The sequence below is a fragment of the Rhea americana genome, unplaced genomic scaffold (assembly GCF_003343005.1).
Source record: "Rhea americana isolate MKP2758 unplaced genomic scaffold, rheAme1 scaffold_19, whole genome shotgun sequence".
Classification (NCBI taxonomy): domain Eukaryota; kingdom Metazoa; phylum Chordata; class Aves; order Rheiformes; family Rheidae; genus Rhea; species Rhea americana.
Genome location: NW_028186038.1, coordinates 4,045,441 through 4,065,285, shown reverse-complemented (window position 1 = coordinate 4,065,285; position 19,845 = coordinate 4,045,441). Strand labels below are relative to the sequence as shown.

General features: G+C 41.1%; 1 protein-coding gene across 6 annotated transcripts in view; it reads right to left on the bottom strand.

Annotated features, from left to right (window-relative positions):
- IQSEC1 (IQ motif and Sec7 domain ArfGEF 1) overlaps positions 1-19,812 on the bottom strand; it is a 329,122-nt gene extending 309,310 nt beyond the window's left edge. For 3 of the 6 annotated variants that reach the window (XM_085302408.1, XM_085302409.1, XM_085302410.1), the window contains exon 1: positions 19,329-19,808. In XM_085302408.1, coding sequence (XP_085158534.1) covers positions 19,329-19,603 — 275 coding nt within the window. In that variant the 5' untranslated portion in view covers positions 19,604-19,808. Of the gene's footprint in view, positions 1-19,328 lie in introns of all 6 variants that reach the window. The other 3 variants (XM_085302413.1, XM_085302414.1, XM_085302407.1) reach the window with 3 other exon arrangements.
- Positions 19,813-19,845: the final 33 nt, after the last annotated feature.

Genomic DNA, 19,845 nt, shown 5'->3' with positions numbered 1-19,845 from the left:
GAAGTTAACGCATTTTGAAGGATTTGCAAGACTTAGTTCTTCCTAACGCTAAGCTTCAACTGAATTTGATAAGGAAGAAACAAAATACTATTAAGAATCAAACTGTCAGAGTCACTGCACAAAAACATTTCTTCACAGGCACCTAATCTTGAACTTGCAACCCTTATTGGTAAGTCTCTCAATTCCTCTTCAAAGAGCTTTACCACCCAGTAAACAAACAAACAAAACAAAAACAAACAAACAAAACAAGCAGAGAAGCTGTCAGGTCATATCTACTTTTTGAGCCTTTTACTTTGAAGCCCTCTAAAGTACAGTAGAACAACCCTCAGCCAGCCATGAATTTTACTCTATATTTAATTATTCGAACAACATCATTCCAATTCCAAAGACAAAGTGGGTTCCTAAATACATTTCACGCGTAAGTATTAACACTGGATTATTCTTAAACATCTATTGTGATATTCTAGTACAACTGCATATACTGCTACATCAAAGATAAGTGCCTGCTGCATTATTTACAGTTCTCATCCGTTCCCCATCCACAGTTCCTCCTAGAAGCGACAGGAACGTTTCCTTGTTCTAAGTAAATCAAGCTACTACTCCTGAAATTTCCCTTCAAGCAAAAGTACACAGTTCTGGTTTGTACTAAGAACACATCACTGCAGAGCTCTAAGATGTCCTTAATGTGCTTGTGAACTTCTAAGTAGTAATTTTTATGCTGCGAGCAGAAAATTCAAATAATACACATCCCATAGCATGCAATAATTACCTCAAACATCAATTACAAGTCTACTAAAACCATTTGCAASGGGTGATGGTTAGAAGCTTGCCAGCATTTTATGTCACTCAGTATTATTAGATTTGAAATCTATCATCATTCTATGTTCTGCAAGCTAGCCTACAGTTAAGCTGATTTATCAAGACAAGTTACACTGCATGGCCCTGGAACACATGATCTGGAAATAGGAAGCTTATCTATAAAAAGGCGCAGAAAAGCATGAGTTCATAATCTACTGGAACAAGACAGGAGATGACAACAGAATCTTCATCACTACAACAGCAAAACTACCAAGCCTACCAAGAAGGTAATTTAATTGAGATCCATTTCAAAATAAAAATAATAATAATAATAATAATAAACCCTAAGTCAACATCCATATAAACCGAAGCTGCTGTATGTATTTATTCTACAAGTACTCAGCAGAGGAATTTCAGGTACTTTATTTTCATTAGTAATTGTCTAATTCCAGTAAAGCTATACTAGTATATGCCTCAAAACAACAGCAACATATCAGACTAATTCACAAATACAATGAATAATTAAAAGGGTTATTAAAAGGGGCTAACAATGACACTACAACTATTCTACTATATTTCATTTCTGCATGGTGATAACCTACTGGGTTTTATAATACGGTACACCTTTAATAGCATAACCTGAAAGAACATATCAACGTACAACAATCTTAAAGGAAAGATTATATGAAGAATCACAGTAATATTTTACAGTTAAATCATCACATATAACACTGTCAGGAAAGATTAGGAATTGGACCAGAAAGTTTTCACTTTATTTGGTTTGACAACAGGTCTGATTCAATCCAGCACTTTTATTGGATGGTAACACAGACTAAAAAGAGCCCAAATTTCAACAGAAAGATGATCACTTTGTAACAGCTAGAAATAACAACATCTGCTTGCTTGCCCTCAGCATTTGAGTTAYGACATATCAGAGGAAAAATAAGAGCAGAAAAATATCAGTTCATCAGTTAGATGATGTCAAAGTTGCTTGATACCTTTACATCCTCATCCAATGTTATAGTGTCAAGAGCATTTAGACAGATAGCTTATTTGCTGTTAATGTAAACTGCAACTAAATAGGATTACTACACTAGAAGTGGCAAAGGGCAGGAAGGTGGAACTAGCACTCACTCCCTCCACTTTTTAGAGAAAGTTTAAAATTCACTTGCCAGCTTGCTATTATTTAACCGTTTAATTCTTCTTTTGTACACATGTACATGCCTATTCTCCTTTTTGCACCAAATCCTTCTGAAAGGAGTTCTGCAAATTTGATTGCAATGACTGAAAGTAACAAATTAGCAGAGAGAGACAGGCAAGCCTCGTGAAAATACTGGGAGGAGGACTACCTTTGGGGGGGAGGGGAGAGTCCTAGCAATGCCCCACTTGCATCAGGATAAACACGGTAAAAAACATCAGGCATCCTGCTTGGGAGGCAGGTATTGATACATACCCTATGCATAGGAAATAGAGCTCTGGAAGTGGTGATGCAGAGATTAATATACCAGAGACCAGCTCTAATATTCATACTGCTTGTTTTAAAACATGTTCATGTATGATGCTCGGCAAAACAAACAGGAAGAAAAATCCAATTAAAACAGATTAGCAGTTCTCAGGATTCTTAAATATAAGATCATTGCCTGGCTCTGAGCTCATCATGAAATTATCAGAATAATATAAATAGAAGCCAAATGTAAATATTTAAACACATTTGGAAAGCCATTCAAGTTGACTAAGTTACAAAATATTCCTTTATTTTGTATTTCAAAGGAAATATTCATCTTGTATACTTCCAAGGAAAGTTCATGTTACATAAACAGGTGAACTCAGCAACTGTTCAAGAATCTTTTAGCTGTCAGAGTACGATACTGGTGACCTTATTTGGGGCAGCTTGAAGCTGGCACACTCAGTTGTTTGGGAGACTGAAACTCCAGACATCGTACAGAACAGAGAACCCAATACCGCCTCCACAATAACACTGGCAAGAGAACCTTGCTAGGTGTTATGAACCATGCATGCTAAAACATTTTGCATCATGGTGCTTATGCTTACTCCTCACTTTTGTTCTGCCTATTCTCCCATCACAGAAGGATAACAGAAACACAAATCTGTTCTTACACAGGCTGCTCCTTACTTTAAGACTTACTGTCTTCTGTTATTTTAGCATCATATCTTCTGGCCTGAAGTTTTTCCCCCAATATTTTAAGCATGCAATCTTCAATTCATTTGGGAAAGTTGTCTTCACTCTTACCACACCTCYCTTTCAATTCATAGCTACTACTAAAATGCTTTTTAATTGCAAGTATTTAACTCTAGACTCTTCATTTACACATTATACCAGGATAAGATTCCCACTAAAGGCAGAAGAATACTCACTGGAGTGCTTGCTATTGCACCTGACCAGGAAAGAACAGTAATTTTTAGACAAGCTGCTCCATCCATCTTGTAATTCAGCAGGGTTTTCAACAGTCAGTTTACTGAGGAGGATACAGAAAGAGGAGCAACTTTCCAAACCCATATAGGTCAGCAGCCTGCTCCTTAAATAACTGTAGACAAACCATCTGATCTTCACATCCTTACTTTGAAACCTACTTTTCAGCATTGACAGTAACATAGTAGAAGTTCCTATCTTTGGGTTAAACATAGCAGTGGCTGTTTTTTAAGCAAGATATTTAGTTAGATACTTTTTATGGGCATTCCCCATGTTTGTTGTTAAGTTCTTTCCTTTTAGGAGAAGGGGTCTTAGTTTTCTAGGCTGACTGTTTTGAAAAGTTTTTTTCCTTTCTTAAATAAGGAGCCAGATTTTCATTAGGACCAAAGATCCAAGACCAGATGGTTTCAGGAAAAGCATTAGCATTGTATCTAGGCTTTCTGCACCTACTTTTATGCAACTTGGATTTTGCCAGCAATCTTGATCTGTGAATGGTCAACCTTCCATCTGAAGCAGTGTCAAGAGCCTCCCAGCTGTATTTATCTACATTCATGACAATCTATCACTCCATGCTTCAATCCTCAAAATGCAAAATGCTAGCAAGAAATCTACAACATTGAAAGCAGTAAATCAAATAAGTCTGTTGGATGCCACTTTAGGATTCTCAATAACCCACTTCTATTGAGTATTCCACTAGCAACTAAAATCTAGTCTTAAAAATTTAAACAAATAGACTTGTTCATCAGCAATACAAGCTACTGAGTTCCCACCCCCCAAGAATAAAACTGTCACAGAATTTCTGGTCTTTTCTTCCAATTGACAACTTGAGTTAATTATAAAGAGTTGTTCAGACAGCAATTCATTTTGCTTTGAAAGTAGGTTTTTTTTGTTCTTTTTTTAAAYGAACTTTAAATGAAACTTCTTGCCATGCCCATTTCTACTGCAATGCTGTGATTTCTTTTTCAGCATAATAGTTGTGAATTTTAATTAAACTCAGACAAGTCAAAACACTCTTAACATTCTTACCTTTCTGACAAAAAACAAGAAAACCAATTCCATAGTGCTGTTTTTTTTTTTTTTTTTTTTTTTTTTTTTTTTTTTTAAACACACTGAAAGGTAAAATAACCACTGCAGAAACAGGGTAAGAGATTGCTTACTCAAATGCACTGTAAGTATTACATTAAAAGAAAATTTATACAGATTAAAAACTCAGCATAGGAACTCACTGTGCCTAGTTATAAACTGTGCTGCATCACTCCTACTTGTAAAGCTCTAAAAATAATGTATTTTCCAGAGGGCAAAATTATTACTATGTTAAAAACCAAACGTGAAAGTCTCTTACCACCCTCTATAGTTGCTATATTTAGCAACAGCTATATGATCATTGCTGATCAAATAAAGCTGCATTTCATAGTATGTGAAGACAAGATAAAAATGACACTTTTCTTCTGTAGTGAGAAATATCATGAGAAACATCATGAATTAGAATAATGATCCATTTTAGATTCATTCTAAGATGCAGTAGAAAGACTAAGACTTGCTTCTTACCAACTTAGCTACTCACAAATTTCATTGAATGAAGTTCTTCCTGAGCAAGCAGACAGACTATATTAAGACTAAACTCACAGATTAACAACAGAAAAAAAGTAATGCTATCTGAAAATGGGTGGGGGAGCAAAGAGGGAAAATGTATTCTGTTTCTCTTCAATACTATTTGTGCTATGTTTAGTACATGTTTACCACAGAAAATTGTTGGGTGGGGAATAGTAAAAAGGGGGAAAAAAAAGTCTGTTCTGCCATGTTTGCTTGAGTAAGGTAAAATATAGTATTCTCCTGTATATAGTATTAGACAACTCTACTAGGACCACAGAAGTGTTTGTCCCGCCACACTTCTTTTTAAAGAAGCACTAGAAACATGAACAGAAACAGAAGTTTTCTAAAGTATAATTTATAATTTACTGTCTATGGTATTTTTTTTTTATCGTGGTAAGTGTGGAATTCTTCCTCAATATCAAAGCAAATCAGCGAACAGTGCTATATTCTTCAGTCTGCCTTCTTACTGCAATGATGTATTAATTCATTGCAAAGTCTCCATTACAGAGAATCACATTCTGTGAAAAGAGCATAAGACTATCACTCAGCAGCTTCAGCGAGGAACCTTTCCCCAGAGCTACTAAAGCAGCAAACTGAAAGGCAACTACTGTGCACAGAAATAACGTAATTAATAGGTTTGTGCTATGTAGCTACCTTTTGATGTTTATAATCCTGTTTTATCATCAGGAAGTCTCCAACACTGACTTTGATGTTTAACATTGGGTTATTGGTCACATCCAAATTAGAGTATCCACAGCTCTCTGGGCACTGCAACAGAGATACTGGTGGTAAGTTTAAAAATAAACCCAAACAACTTAGGTCTACATGAAAGAAACAAGGAAAAACAAGCCCAGGAAAAATTGTCTTTTGAGGCCAAGATAATGGATTGACCCTGAATTTAACTTCTGAGTTTAGGAAAGCTAAGCAAATGTAGAAAGTTAAATGTGAGAGGGGACAGCCATAGTGCCTTTAGAACAACTAAACCGCAAGCACAGTAGCAGGCTTTCTAGAAGCACCCTTTTCCAGACACAGCAGAACATAAAAACATGAGCTCTTGATTAGCAAAACAAATGTTTACTAGAACTGCATCAAGCGTATTGAATACTCTCCTTGCTAACACCCTCAGCAGGAGGCCTGGGAAATATCAAGCCAGCAAACACCAGAACTTGGCACATCCTGAACTAGGAAAGCGTAGAGTTTTTTTGTTTGTTTGTTTGTTTKGCTTTCTTACAGTCACCAAGACAACAAGCTAGTATCCACTAAGTCCTCAGGTGTGAGACATCTTCCCAGCTGCACAAGGGTATTCACTTAGTATGGATTGGCTCTACACCTGGGATGCACTAGCACAGACAGTGCTAGACAGGACAAGATACACAGCTCTCCAGTAGAAGCCCCAGTCTCTTTCTAGCTCCCCTTTGCTAGCGTATAAATAATTCTCTTGTATTTTACCTCCTTGCTCTTGGACAGTTTCAAGCCTACTTCATGAAGTCTCCCTACTCGCCTGATACGGGAGATCAGCTCACCAGGATCTGTTAGCCCACACTAGCAAGAAGTTATCCTGCTGCCATGTTTCTTCAGTGAAAGTACACTATTTTTCAGATACACCTAGTCAGGATTAGGTTCCAGCATCTGACACATAACATGTCCTTGCTGAGGTAGTTAGACTCAAATTACTCATCTATGTCTGCAAATGAGGATTAAATTTATCAACTTTGAAATAATATTTTCAATTCCAAGAAGAACTGCCATACAGGATGCCTCAAATTGTCAAGTTCCAGCTGATGTGTTCAACCATCTTTCATCTGGAGTGCTGTGTCCAATTCTAGGCTCCCCAGTACGAGAGAGACATGGGGAGACTGGAGAGAGCCCAGCAGAGGGCTACAAAGATGATTATGGAACTGGAGCATTTCTCTTAGAGGCTGCAAGAGCTGGGCCTCCTATTTAGCCTGGAGAGAAGACTGAGGGGGCATACATGATGGTGTGCACCCTCCCCACCCTCCTGTGGAGTTCTTTTTACTTCTTTCCCCCACCCCCTCCTCTCGGGGTGGTACTCGCCACTAGGTCTGTAACAGGATCTTACTAATGTATACAAATATCTGAAGGGAGGGTGTCAAGTGCACATGGGGCCAGACTCCTTTCAGTGGCACCAAGTAATAGGACAAGAGGCAATGGGCACAAACTGAAACTTGGGAAGCTCCACCTGAATGTGAGGGAAAAAAAAAAAAAAAAAAAAAAAAACATACTCTTCCCTGTGAGGGTGACAGAGCACTGAAACAGGTTGCCTAGGGAGACTGTGGAGTCTCCTTCTCTGGAGATATTCAAGGCCCGCCTGGATGCAACGCTGTCTAACATGCTCGAGGTGACCCTGCTTGAGCAGGGGGTTTGGACTAGATCTCCAGAGGTCCCTKCCAACCTCAACCATTCTATGATTCTGTGTACTACATTTTCACCAATGTAAGGGGCAGAACAGTAGATCCTCTGCGTATTAGATTAAAGCAGGCCAATATGAAACTAGCCAACAGAAAACTGAGCAAGTTCTCCTTTGACATCACAGGCTTCAAAATTCTCATGGCATTACAATTTATTCTGGATAATTTCACCACATCCCAAGCATTACTACTTATTACAACATAGCTTCCTATTTCAACTAATTCAAACTTCTGCTAATTAGAAATCATTTTTTTTCCCCCATCTCCCACAAATCTACCAATCTGAGCTATCTGGGCTGGGGAGATCAAGCTACCTTACCTTATGATTACTCTTTGACTGACTTGAGCAGGCTGCTTTCCTTTTCCATCTGTTGCTGACAAAGAAATCAAATTCAACTAAAATCAGTACCTAATTAAGTTGGCAGAAAGTTAAAAGCAGCAGATTTTAATGTTTTCTATTACTCTCACTTCCTAAAATAAAGGAGAAATTAATTTTAATTAGCAACAATAATGGAATATGATGCACACCAATTAAGACAGACTTCTTGAAAGAATTCCATTATCAGGAAAAGCAACAGGTCTCTAAGAGGTTACTACCAGCAACTACTTCCATCTGAATGAGACTTTTTGCCAGGTTAACTCTCTGCCAATAGAAACATTATTCAATTGAACAAGAGGAGTAAGGGGAAAACTTGGGCAGCGGACATAAATTTGTGATACTTTTGTTAGCATTTCATTTACTAAGATGTATGACAACTTACAAATTGGCTATTTGTCCCCAAAGGGCTTTAGTTCCTTTTCTAAAGCAGTTTTCAAATGAAAGCCACTAAGTCACATTTTGCACTCAACACAGCAACCAAAGCTACCAAAACAGCAGTAAATTATTTCCTAAAGATTATTTTAAATTAAATGAAAAACCCATCAGTCTAGAAATGAACTTCTGGTGCTTGATTCAGAAAGTATTTAAAATTAAAATAGTTAAAGTTTATAACTCTTCCTCAGAGGAAACAGATAAGAGCTTCCCAATTAGTTGTATTGTCCAGAATCCGTTGGTTTCACCCAAAAACACTACTAAGTACAGCAAACCAATTTTACTTAATATTTATTATTACAACAGCAAGTTACTAAACAGTCACTGCCATTCATTTAGCCACAACACAGAAGTATACACATACATAATGCACACAGATGGACAAAATTAAAGATCTAGACAAGCTATAAGATTACACAAAGCTCTAGTGACCTTTGTGCAAGTTAGTTACCTTCATAACATAGACTAAACATGCTAAAGACACTTAAAGATCAAGGGTCACAGAATCATAGAATCAGTAACGTTGGCAGGGACCTCTGGAGATCATCTAGTCCAAACCCCCTGCTCAGCAGGGTCACCTCGAGCATGTTAGACAGGGTTGCATCCAGGTGGCCTTGAAGATCTCCAGAGAAGGAGACTCCACAACCTCTCTGGGCAACCTGTGCCAGTGCTCTGTCACTCTCACAGGGCAGAAATCCTCCCTCACGGTCAGGCGGAACTTCCTGTGCTTCAATTTCTGCCCATTGCCTCTTGTCCTGGCACACGGGACAACTGAAAAGAGTCTGTCCCCGTCCCCTTGACACCCTSCCTTCAGGTACTTGTACACATTGATCAGAGCCCTCCTCAGTCTGCTCTTCTCCAGGCTAGACAGGCCCAGCTCTTGCAGCTGTTTCTCATAGGGCAGATGCTCCAGCCCTCTGATCATCCTTGTAACCCTATGCTGGACTCTCTYCAGTAGCTCCATGGTAGTCACCACATTGATTATCACAAGCAAAGTATGATTTCAGGTAACTAAGTTTGTCTAATAGAGATTCTCCATCTAGCCTAAGAGGTTTAATCTCCTTCATTACCAAGCATGACTCATGAAACAGTTATGCCATGCTACTTCTACAAAAACTAAAAACAAACAAAACAAGCAAAAAACCCACAACACACACATGTTCTTAATCTCAAAAGATCCTGCTTTTTAGAGACATTCACATAGCAAAAAGTTGCATAGAACAAAGATAGCATCTCAGAAATAAATACATTAATCTCCAACTACACACTTGGCCCGTAGATAAAAGGGGATTGGTGCCTAACTTAATACAGTTTTCCTTATTCTACAGGAAAGTACTCTAACAAGTTATAAGAAAAAGAACAAATACTGAAGCAGATGAGCTTGGAAAAAATACACTTTCCCCAACCTAAAAACAAGATTACTCAAATCTTTCTGCTACAGGTCTAGACATAAGAGACAAGATACAACAACAGAGGCCAAATATACCTATTCTCCAAGACAAGAGACCATAAACCAATCATAAATCCTAGCAGGGAGCAAAAAACAGTAGTAATATTCCTACTACTATGAATTTTTGCTCAACTGTCACCATAAGGACCTTTCACATAAAAGCCCTCTCTACTCATGGACAGAGGACACCACTGCATAATCTAAAGAAAGCTAGTCAAAAATACAGTGCATGCACACAACACCTCACATACATATACCTCAGTGTCCACTGTGTCAGAGGATCCAGCTACTTGGGCTTAAAACTTAAAATGCTGATGCATCATGTTATTTTGGATTTGAGTAACAGTGCTTATGTTCGACAGTCAGACTAAAATCAAAACTGCAGATTGAAATGACATGCCTGAACCTAAAATAGAAGATGATCATTTGTCTAGAATCTCACACACACATCTTGACATTTTGCTGTACATCCAGTATCATTAAGAGYGCACAGAGGACACTCAGATAGAAGCTTTTATTTCCCCAAGCAAGAGCAGAGGAGAATAACATCTCTAGAAAACCAATGAAAAAAAAACTTTGCTGTAGGGAACTTTTGAAATACAGGCAATTTAGACCAGTTAGGTAGACAAAGGTAGAGTTCTCCTCATTTTACTACCATATCCCCGTTCTCTCCCTGCCTAGCCCCTACGATATATTGAGGTCTACTGATCCAAGAGTGCAATCCACTCTTGTCCCATTCCAGTACCTCTCCTAAGCAGAAGGTCACATCAGGCAGGGGGCAGGGATTCTCCAACAGTAAGCTGAGCAAGCCAATAATCTTAACAACTAGCAGATCTTCTGTATTATGCAGAAGACCCAAGCTGGATTCCTGCTCCTGCTTTTCCAGCTTTCAGAGAGCACACAGCTCCCACACAGATGGGTAGGAAGAAAAAACATTTTAAAGCTACAGGTACTAACATGGTCAAGTTCTTTTCTTAAAAATATTAATGAAACTAAATCTAGGAGAAGGCTGGTTCACATTCCGCAGGGGAAGGGAGGTTCAAGAATTCATTAGCCTGAAGTTTTTATAGATCTTTGGGGAACTCGCCCTCCACAACTCACAGCTGGTCTGTTCCTGCATGATTATCAAGCACCATTTGGCAGTCCAATTTACTTGTCCGTTAAAACCCTCTTAAAGCAGAAATTAGTTTGTAGAGATGGGCACTACCTTTTCCCACAGCCCGGGAAAACCTGCTTACTGTTTGGCAAGCTTGGCTTGTTAATAAAACTTCTAGTCTGYTCATTTTATAGCTGTGTGTTCCACTGCCCAAAGAGCGTCATTAAAAATTCCCATCTGTGAGTGGTCAAAACAACCTGTAGATGTTTTCAGTTACTAGAAATTCAACAAAGATAGAGGAACCCAGACAAATATCAACTCCTTACCTTATCTTAGATTTTAAGAGACAGACAGAAGGACTGTTTCTCCACCTTCCTTCCTCTGCTGTGTTTGTCCATTTATTCAGAACAAAGCTCTTTATACTTACAAAACGTGAGTTACTTTGGTTCAGTTAAGTGATGTGCTACATGTATCTGTCTTACTCATGTTCATGTGGAAAATCTGGTTGCAAATCTTACTGACACGCAAATAACACGTATTATGTTTCAATCAACTTCTACAGAGAGCTATTGAGTAGCAGTATCTCTTACCTATCACAGCAGTGAGACTCATTCAGTCTACACATATGCCATACAGCAGATTAACTCCTTTTCTGTGTATATTTTAGAAAAGTATTATTTGAAAGGAAAGTTTACCTCTGCACAAAAACTATAGATCTTGCTGTTCAAAAGTAGATTCTACACTGTTTTCGCACATGAAAAATATATGGGGGAGGGAGGAGTGAACTATTATCAACAAGCCAGCAGAGGGAGTACAAATCACTGAAACTCTGAAATAGAAGATGTTGTAAAAGGAATGTGGAGGGTGAGCTTCCAACTAGAATTATATCATTTTCTAAATGCAACAATACRTGTGCATATCTAGCAGTGATAAGACCATAAGACTCACGTTTTCAGATTCTATTGTGAAAGCTGTTCTGCTTTACAGCATTAACCCTGTTGAAGTACTTTGCTCACTCTACAGCAACAGCAGATTTTTTTTACACTAACTATACAAATAAAATTGGTAAGAAGCAGCAACTTGATATATAGCCATGAAGGAACTCAAGACTGAAAAGAAAATGCTTGAAGTTTGTCTCAACTGCAACACAAAATGCAATAATTTTCTGTTTAAAACTCTGGGCAGTCAATTAAGAGATGATTGTAAACCTTAACATTGACTTGTCCACCTATAAAATAAAAATCATTATCTCCATGCTTAGTTTTGTCAAGGGCAAACAGCAGGTCACCAGCTGGGAACAAGAACATTTCTTACTCCTACTCCTGTCCTTAATCACAATACCATGGAAGTGATCACAAAAACAACTCTCGACCACTTTCTAGCTASTGTAAATCCACATTGCTTCTACTGTCTTCAATACAGTAATTTACAACAGCTGAGATTCAGAATTCYAGAGAAATACTGCAGAGAATCCCCAGCTAGAGAGGCAGAAGAGAAGCAGCCCACATCAAGGATAGCTACTAAAGACCTAAGATCCAGCCAGAACACACATCATACACCTGCTCCTCCAATCATGTTGCTCTATTGCAACAAAGCCTGATGAAGTTGTCCAAACTTCTAACTTAACAGTTTTGCAGAGAAAAATGGGACAGTTAGGCAAGGATATAAGTAAAATGAAGTTATGTAAACTTCATTCTTAGACTCACGGAGCTAAGATGAAAACCAGAAACACTGGCAAGAATAGCCCAAAAGTATCTACAGACCATAAATCATCAAAAAAGATGGAATTAACATAATAAAGGAGGCATGAGTAGGAATAATAGGATCAAATTTGAATAACACAAGTGTGGGCTGCATATCAGGAAGTACTTTTCGCCTGCAAAATCCACTTATCTAAGAAGCTTCCCACACACCCCTATGTGGGGTGAATAGCATGAGATGACCTTCTTGCCACCTGCAAGTGGAAGGCAGGAGCCCTCATACAGAAACAGGCTCTGAAAGCAGGTCTTTAACTCATCTAAAATATCAGCTGTCTACTTCACAGGCAACTCTACTTATTAGGGTCATAATCTCTAGAACTCAGGAGAAATTTGTCATATTGATGTTTTGCAGGCCTGCACAGCTGTACTCCAAGGGCCCACAAAGTTAGAACAATGTCAAAACTGGAAGAGCAGAGGAAGTGAATACTGTGGGCTTTCCTAACAAGCCTCATTCCATTTAGAAAAAGGCCTGGAAGCATACACATACTTCTGCAACTACTCAGCATCTAAGACTATGATCTGACATACAAGACTAGATCTGGTACAGCAGTTTCAGTATAGTAGTTTCAGTACAGCCACCTAATTTCATTTTTATACTCAGTAAAACTATTTTTTTTGAGATGCTACTTCCAAGAAAAATAAAATTGGTAAAAGATTAAATGCATTTCTAACAGTATGCTATGAGAAAATACCTTGAAATACTTTTTTCCTCACAGCTTCTACCATCTGCTATTAAAAAGCTCTCCCTGCAGATACATTCCTTTAAGCATGATGTATTTTGCTTCGGGTTTTCAAAAAAAAAAAAAAATGAAGCTTGTTTTTTGCTGAGAAAAACCTTCCCTAAGGACTACAGAAATTTTGTCTTCCAACACAAATAACCAAGCCAACAAGACTACAAATAAGATGCAGAAACCTGTATGTCTATGGTTAATTTTCCCCTCAAAGTGTACTACTTTAAGTGGAAAAGGACAAACTTCTTCAAAAAAAAGTTCAAGAGTTCTTCAAAAGCACTGTGCTCAGTACATTTGTGAAAAGTGTTTTTGCTTTCCCCCCCCCACCACTCATACAGCATGTTTCTATGCACTTATTCAGTACTATCCCTCTACAATTAAATTTAATGATGTAGAAGTATACTGTGTTGACAAATAGGGATTACTACATTAAAGATTACATTAATTTTTAAGATTGACTCCATAGCCACTAGCTTATTATGACAATAACACACTCTTCCTAACTTACTGACTTTTCAGGAGAAGTTAAGAGTACAGTTGCTCAAGTTTAAGTCCAAGTCTCCCGTTGCACTCAGGCAAGGCCAACATACAGCACTTGCAGCCACATTTTCTGATAATAACCAGAAGACCAAGACTCATGTTCTCCACTTCATGCCAAAACTGAGAATAACAGAACAGCACACTGCCAGTGAACTACAGGCATCATACACAGGCTTGCTTTGGAGGGAGGTTGTTTTAGAGGAGTGGGAAGGGAATCTTCATACATGCATTCTTAATCACAGTAATTATAGCAGCTCTCAACCACTCACTAGGGACATACCATCCATGAACTTCAGTAAACATTTTCCACAAGCAGATCTGTGRAAATGCATTTTTAATTGTGTCAGTAGTGAATTCAATGGCAGAACATCAAAGCACTAACTAGCAGGAAAACCTACTTTGTTCTCAGAACTCCCAACACCGGAAACCCCAAGTTAGGAAGCTCAACATTACAGTCTGTGTCAGCAAAATAAGAGGCTTTGTTACAGAAAATTCCCTGACCAATGAGCACTAATTCTTTAGGTCTGGTATGCTTTAAATGGCACAGGTTTAGTTCATTTCAAGTTTTGAAACCATCTTTAAATCTCATTAAGCTATATGAAAAGTTACTTTGTGCTACATTTATTTTTCTCTGACAAAACAGCATTTATTTTTGCTGTTTTCTTCATGGYCCATATTCTCTCTCCCTCCTTTCATTTCCAAGAAAGTTCATACCAGCATACCGTTTTGTCATCACCATGTTTTTCTGCTTGTTTGTTTTATTAGTTATACGTTCTCCACCAGTTGTCAAATGTCTTCATGCGTTCTCATTTTACTTGAGCAGATGTTAAGTACAAGAATTTGCCAATATTTCAGAGAACAAAAATAGTTTAGTTAGCAAGCTCAAGTCTTATTATACATCTTCACACTATTGATTTCCTACAGTCTGCCAGGATTTCAGAACAAATGCCTTTAAGTGATGCTCACTCATCCGCTGATGTACAAATCATACTAATTATGTTGAAACACATGCTTCAAAAGCAAAAGTACTCCCTTCTTATTCACACAACTGGTAAGGGATGACTACTAAGCTAAGTGTTAAAAACAAAATGAACAGAATGTTTTAAGTCACTTGAAGACAGAAGTTTAAATTCTGTCCAAATTCAAAATCATGTCATTCCTAACTACCGTAGAGCTTATAGAATAACTAGCATACCATGATAGTAAAGTACTAGTTTTGGACAAAAACTATGCCCTGCACCACTGGTAAAGCAAGATATTCTATTAAAGGCTTCTCCCAGCAAGACAGTCAGTCAAAAACAAAAAAAAAMAAAAAAAAAAAAAMAMCCACTTTCCTACTCAGCTGATTGAGATAGAGGGCCTAGTAGAAGCACTTCAACACTCTTACTGTCAAGATGACAGAGAAAGCAAAGCCAAATCCAAGCATGTATATACTTCTATAGAAGTTGGATACCCCTACTTCCACCAAAGCAAACAAAAATGAGCTTCTGTTGTAGTGCAGCACAGGTAATGAAACAAGGTTTACATCACACTAACAGTCTGTCTCAGTAAAGAACATCCCTGGAGGCAAAAAAAAGGTCAAGCTACTCTCTACACTACTGCAATCTTTGGCTTCCTGCTGAGATAGTGAGCAAGGATAGCTCTCAGTGGCAATAGCAACAATGCAAAGCCACAAACTCATTTTACAGAGGCCATGAAGCAGCTTTCAGATGTGACTAGCACCTTAGTGACAATTTCCATTCACTGGATTGCACTACACATCTCAGCTGAGACTGAAGCTATCTTCTAAATATGGTCAGAGTTTCTTAAAATTCTAAATTGTGACTATCCCTCCCCCCCCAATATATCAAAGGCAGTCCAAGATTCACTTAAAAATAAAACCCAGACCATCAACCCAGGTGCAGAGTTTACCCAAAATTATAAGTAACAGCCTTCTAAGATTGTTTCTTTCTTAGTAGACAACTCCTTCTGTACCTACCTCCTCCCCAAACACTCACTGGGAGCCTTTTCATTGGAAAAGGCAGTGAAGTTTTCACTTAATTAGGTTAAGTACAAACAAACCTGATCTAGTAACATGCCACTGTTGAATTTCAGGGCTGGAATAACTCCTGTACCTATATATTCGAGAAATCCAGCAAGTTTGTTTCTACATATTTACACTAAGATGCATAGCCAAAAAGGATGCTGAAGATGCCTTCATCACACTGAGGATGGATGTTGAACATGAAGTTATTAAACATGCCTTCCTCACACTGATGATCTGAATTTGAGTTAACTCAAAAAAACAAATTTGTTTTCTCAAGTGTTAAATGTGATGTATCAACTGGAAATTAAGTTTTTGCAGCCAGTTAAATACCTATTGTTATCGTTAACATGCCAATTCATTACCTCTAACAGAAATCCTTGCAATCAACTAACTATCAACAACCCCACTTATGAATTTTAAGGCTGATTCGCAGTCAGCAAATTACTACAAAATTAAATGAAACAGCACCCAAACATTACTTTGGTACACTGCCTTGCCTGCAAGGCRGTTAAGAACTCCTGCATCTACTACTAATCCTTGCCTCCGCTCTTCTCCCCCCAAAGCGGCAACCCGCACAAGAGACAAACATTACTTCTACTTCAATCTTTTTTTAAAGCAAGGACACAGACAATATTTATACTTTTAAGGATTTTTTTTTCTTCCAGAAATCTGGGCTAATTAACAGTTCTTGCAAGACAGCTCAAGCTAAAGATCATCTACAGATAGGCCAACTTTTTCAAGCTGTTTAAACAAGTCTCAGCTGTAGTTTTCCCCTTCATTGTGGGAACTAAGAAGTTTCAGGATTTATGGAGGGTGTTTTTTCATTTATGAAGGGTAAGAACCAAATACAAGCATTTCTCTCACACATTTCCATGCTTTCTTTAGTATCACACAAGTTACCTAAATTAACTCAACTACCACCTGCTAGTATGGAACAGCTGTCTTAATACTACAGCCTCAGTGATCCACACCACTTTAAACAGGTCAAACTGCTATGGAGAGAGAAGCCTACGTCATCTAGAAAAAGCTACTGAAGTCTCAAGGTGCAATCACCACAGATGACTTCTGATTTCTGTAAGCATTTAACAAAGAGAATCCCAGTTTCCTTTTAGAAAAGGTTCTAATCATCTTAGCTTTGAAGTATTGAGGGGTAAGAAAGAACAGTGATCACTGCTGACGCTTGGCATGAAGCAGTTGTGCTGCCTCTGGAATGGGATAGAGGCAAGAGAGCTGCACACTGAGGGTTAGAGGGAACAAAAAGTACATGCCACCCCACACACTTCCTCCTGCCAGCAAGTACCCAGAGCAAGCACTATTCATACTAGATACTAAATTGTTTCAGAATGTCAGCAAACAAGGGACCCTTATCCCCCACCCAAACACATACAAGGTGCACACAGCGTTTAATTCTGGGAATACTGAGGCTACTCCTCTGTGAATGTGAAGTCTTTCAGAAAACCCGGATAACTGCAGGACTGGGAAAAAGTCCCTGAACATAAGTATTTCCTATTCTCCAAGGTAGATCTCCTCCACCTTTTGCAGTTAGCCAGAGTAAACTGTTTTTTGGTGGCCGGCTTGTTCCACCTGCAGCGTAACTAAGTAACTGCAGCGAACCACAGGGGCCACTGCCCTGCCACCCTGTGCAACTGGGGAAAAAGTAAGGTCCAGCCACCCAGTGACACCCAGTCTCCTGGGGAAGAGGAAAAAGGAGAAAGGGAAACGGACAACTCCCTGGGGGACAGAGGAGTAGAGTTCCTCAGAGGAAAAGGGCCCTGCAAACACCCRAAGAAAGCAGCAGCCGTCTGCCCAGGGACAAGCAGCCTGCACTCRGGCCAAAGAGCCCAGCCTGAGACCAGACTCCCCGAGATGGCTGTCTCCCACTTTCCCTGCTAAGCCCCGCAGGCTGTGCCTCAAAGCAATACAACTCTGCCATAAATATCCCAGATTAATTTTGATCCCAACATCAAATCCACTTAAGAGACTTAAAAGCCTCCAAGTCCTCAGAGCTGCTTGCCTAGAAAGGGCTCTGCAAATAAGTCTTGGTGTGGTTGAAGAGAAATATTATTAAACAAGGCAAGCCATTTGTACAATCTCTAGTAACATCATTTGCAAGAGGTAGGGTGACAAGATAGCTGAGTCAATATATCAAACTAAGAGTATAGGCACAAGAGCTTTGAGTGCTAGATACGAGTGCATGGGGCAGGATTTGTGTAGATATTCCACACTTTCTGGAAATGGCTTTCTCCTTACAAGAGGATTGCTTGTTAAACAATAGCATATGCTCTCCTGGCTAGTTATGGAGCTATTTTCTTAGTTTTCCAAACCCAGCCTCTGTTTAAATAAGCAGAAGCCTAAGAAGGGACGCCAGTATCATCAGAAAAATCCCTAAGGGTTAACACTCCCACGGCAGGAAAGAAGGCAGGGGAGGCAGAGTTGCCTCCGTTTCCACTCTGCTACTTCAGACGGGTGGAAAGCACTCGGGAAGGGGCGCTGCCAAAGGCGCCAGCGAGTGACCAGCGACACTTCCCGCGTCGCCTGCGGCCTCCGCACGAGCCCGCTAAGAGCCCGCGCGCGCGGGACGCCAGGACGGCGGCGCCTCCCCGAGCCGCGGGCGCTGCCCGCGCCGCTCCCGGCGCCGCCGCGGGGCTGTCACCGCACGTCCCCCGAGGCGCGCTCCGCCGCGGGGAAGTTCACTGGAGCGCGGCTCAGCGAGGACGGCTTACACTCGGTGGGAAAAGAAAAGCCCAGGCTACACCAGAGTGCTTATTCACAAACGGAGGGAATTCGAGCACACCGGGTTACAAATAACCCATTGTGCTGTATCAGAACAGCAAAGTAAGCTCTTAATATGATGCATGCTTTTCCCACTCCAGTCGAATAAAACTCAGTCTTAAATACTTTTCCATAAGTAGAAACAAGTCGGGTAAGCGCTACGACTTCAGTTATTGCTRTTCTTGTTACTTAAGAATCGCGTGTAATTAGGCAGCTTTCCGTACGCTGTGAAGAAGCACATGATTAATTACAGATTATGCACTCTGGAAATAGATGCAAAGGTTGGGACCAAGCGCGTCTCCGAAGTAAGTCCGGAGCTCCCGGACTGCCGAGGCAGGCTGCGCGGCGGCGAGCCGCCAGCGCCTGCTGACCCCCTCCGCAGCGGCGCGGCCAGGGCTCCTCAAAAGTGTCCCCGGCCCGCGGTCGCCTCGGCGCCCGGGCTAGCGCGGAGCAGGCCCGGCGGAGCGGGGCAGCGCCGGCCCCACTGCTCCCGCTCCGGGGGAGGGCTGCGCGCCGGAGCCGCGCCGAGCCGTGCGCGCCGCGGGCGGAGGCTCCCGCCCAGGGCAGCCCCAGCAGCGGGGCCGCGGCCCAGAGCCCGCCGGGCCGCTTCCCGGCTGGCGAGCCCGGCGGGGCACCGGCACTCCAACGGGCTGGCGCTGTAGGACACAGGCGAGCCCTCCGCACACCACCGCCGCGGGGCGTGGACCCGCTGCTCCGCGGCGAGCAGCCCGGAGCTCGCTCCGGGGCGCCCGCGGCAGAGTTGCGCTGCTTCTTAAGGCTTGTAGGCGAGATGGCTTTAGGAGACGTGAGACAGGAGACGAAAGGGAAGGAAAGCCCCACTACAGAGACACCCTCCTCAAAAAGGAACAAATAAAGCCGAGCAGCGCTTACTTTTCATGCTTTGCGTTTTCCTGGATGGCGCTCAGCACCGCTGTGCCCACCGGGTACGCCGGGGGGACGCCCTGCTGGAGCCTGCATGTGGCCAGGTGCCGGTGATGCTCGTCCTGGAGACAGGCGTTTTCGTGGTACAACTTGGCCACTTGCTGCTCCAGCTCGTCTATCCTCCGCTTCTGCTTCTCCAGCAGCTCCTGCTGCGTCTCAATAATCTTGTTCAGCTCCTTCAGGTACTCGGCTGCCTTGCTGGGGTTCTCCGCCGGGCTCTCCATGGCCTCCCGACACCTTCCACCCTCCGAGAAGCAGATGGGGGACGCAGGTGCCGGCCAGCCCGCTCCGCTGGGAACTTAAGCGAGAGGGAAGAAATAAATAACCCGCCGGAAACCGGCCCCCCTGCGAGGTCTGCTCTTCCCCTTCTAGAGCCGCGGCTGCCTAGGCGAGCGCAGGAGCGGCGCGCAGCGGTTCCTTGCCGGCGCCGCCATTGCAGGCACTCAGCTCCCCGCTGCCGAGCGAG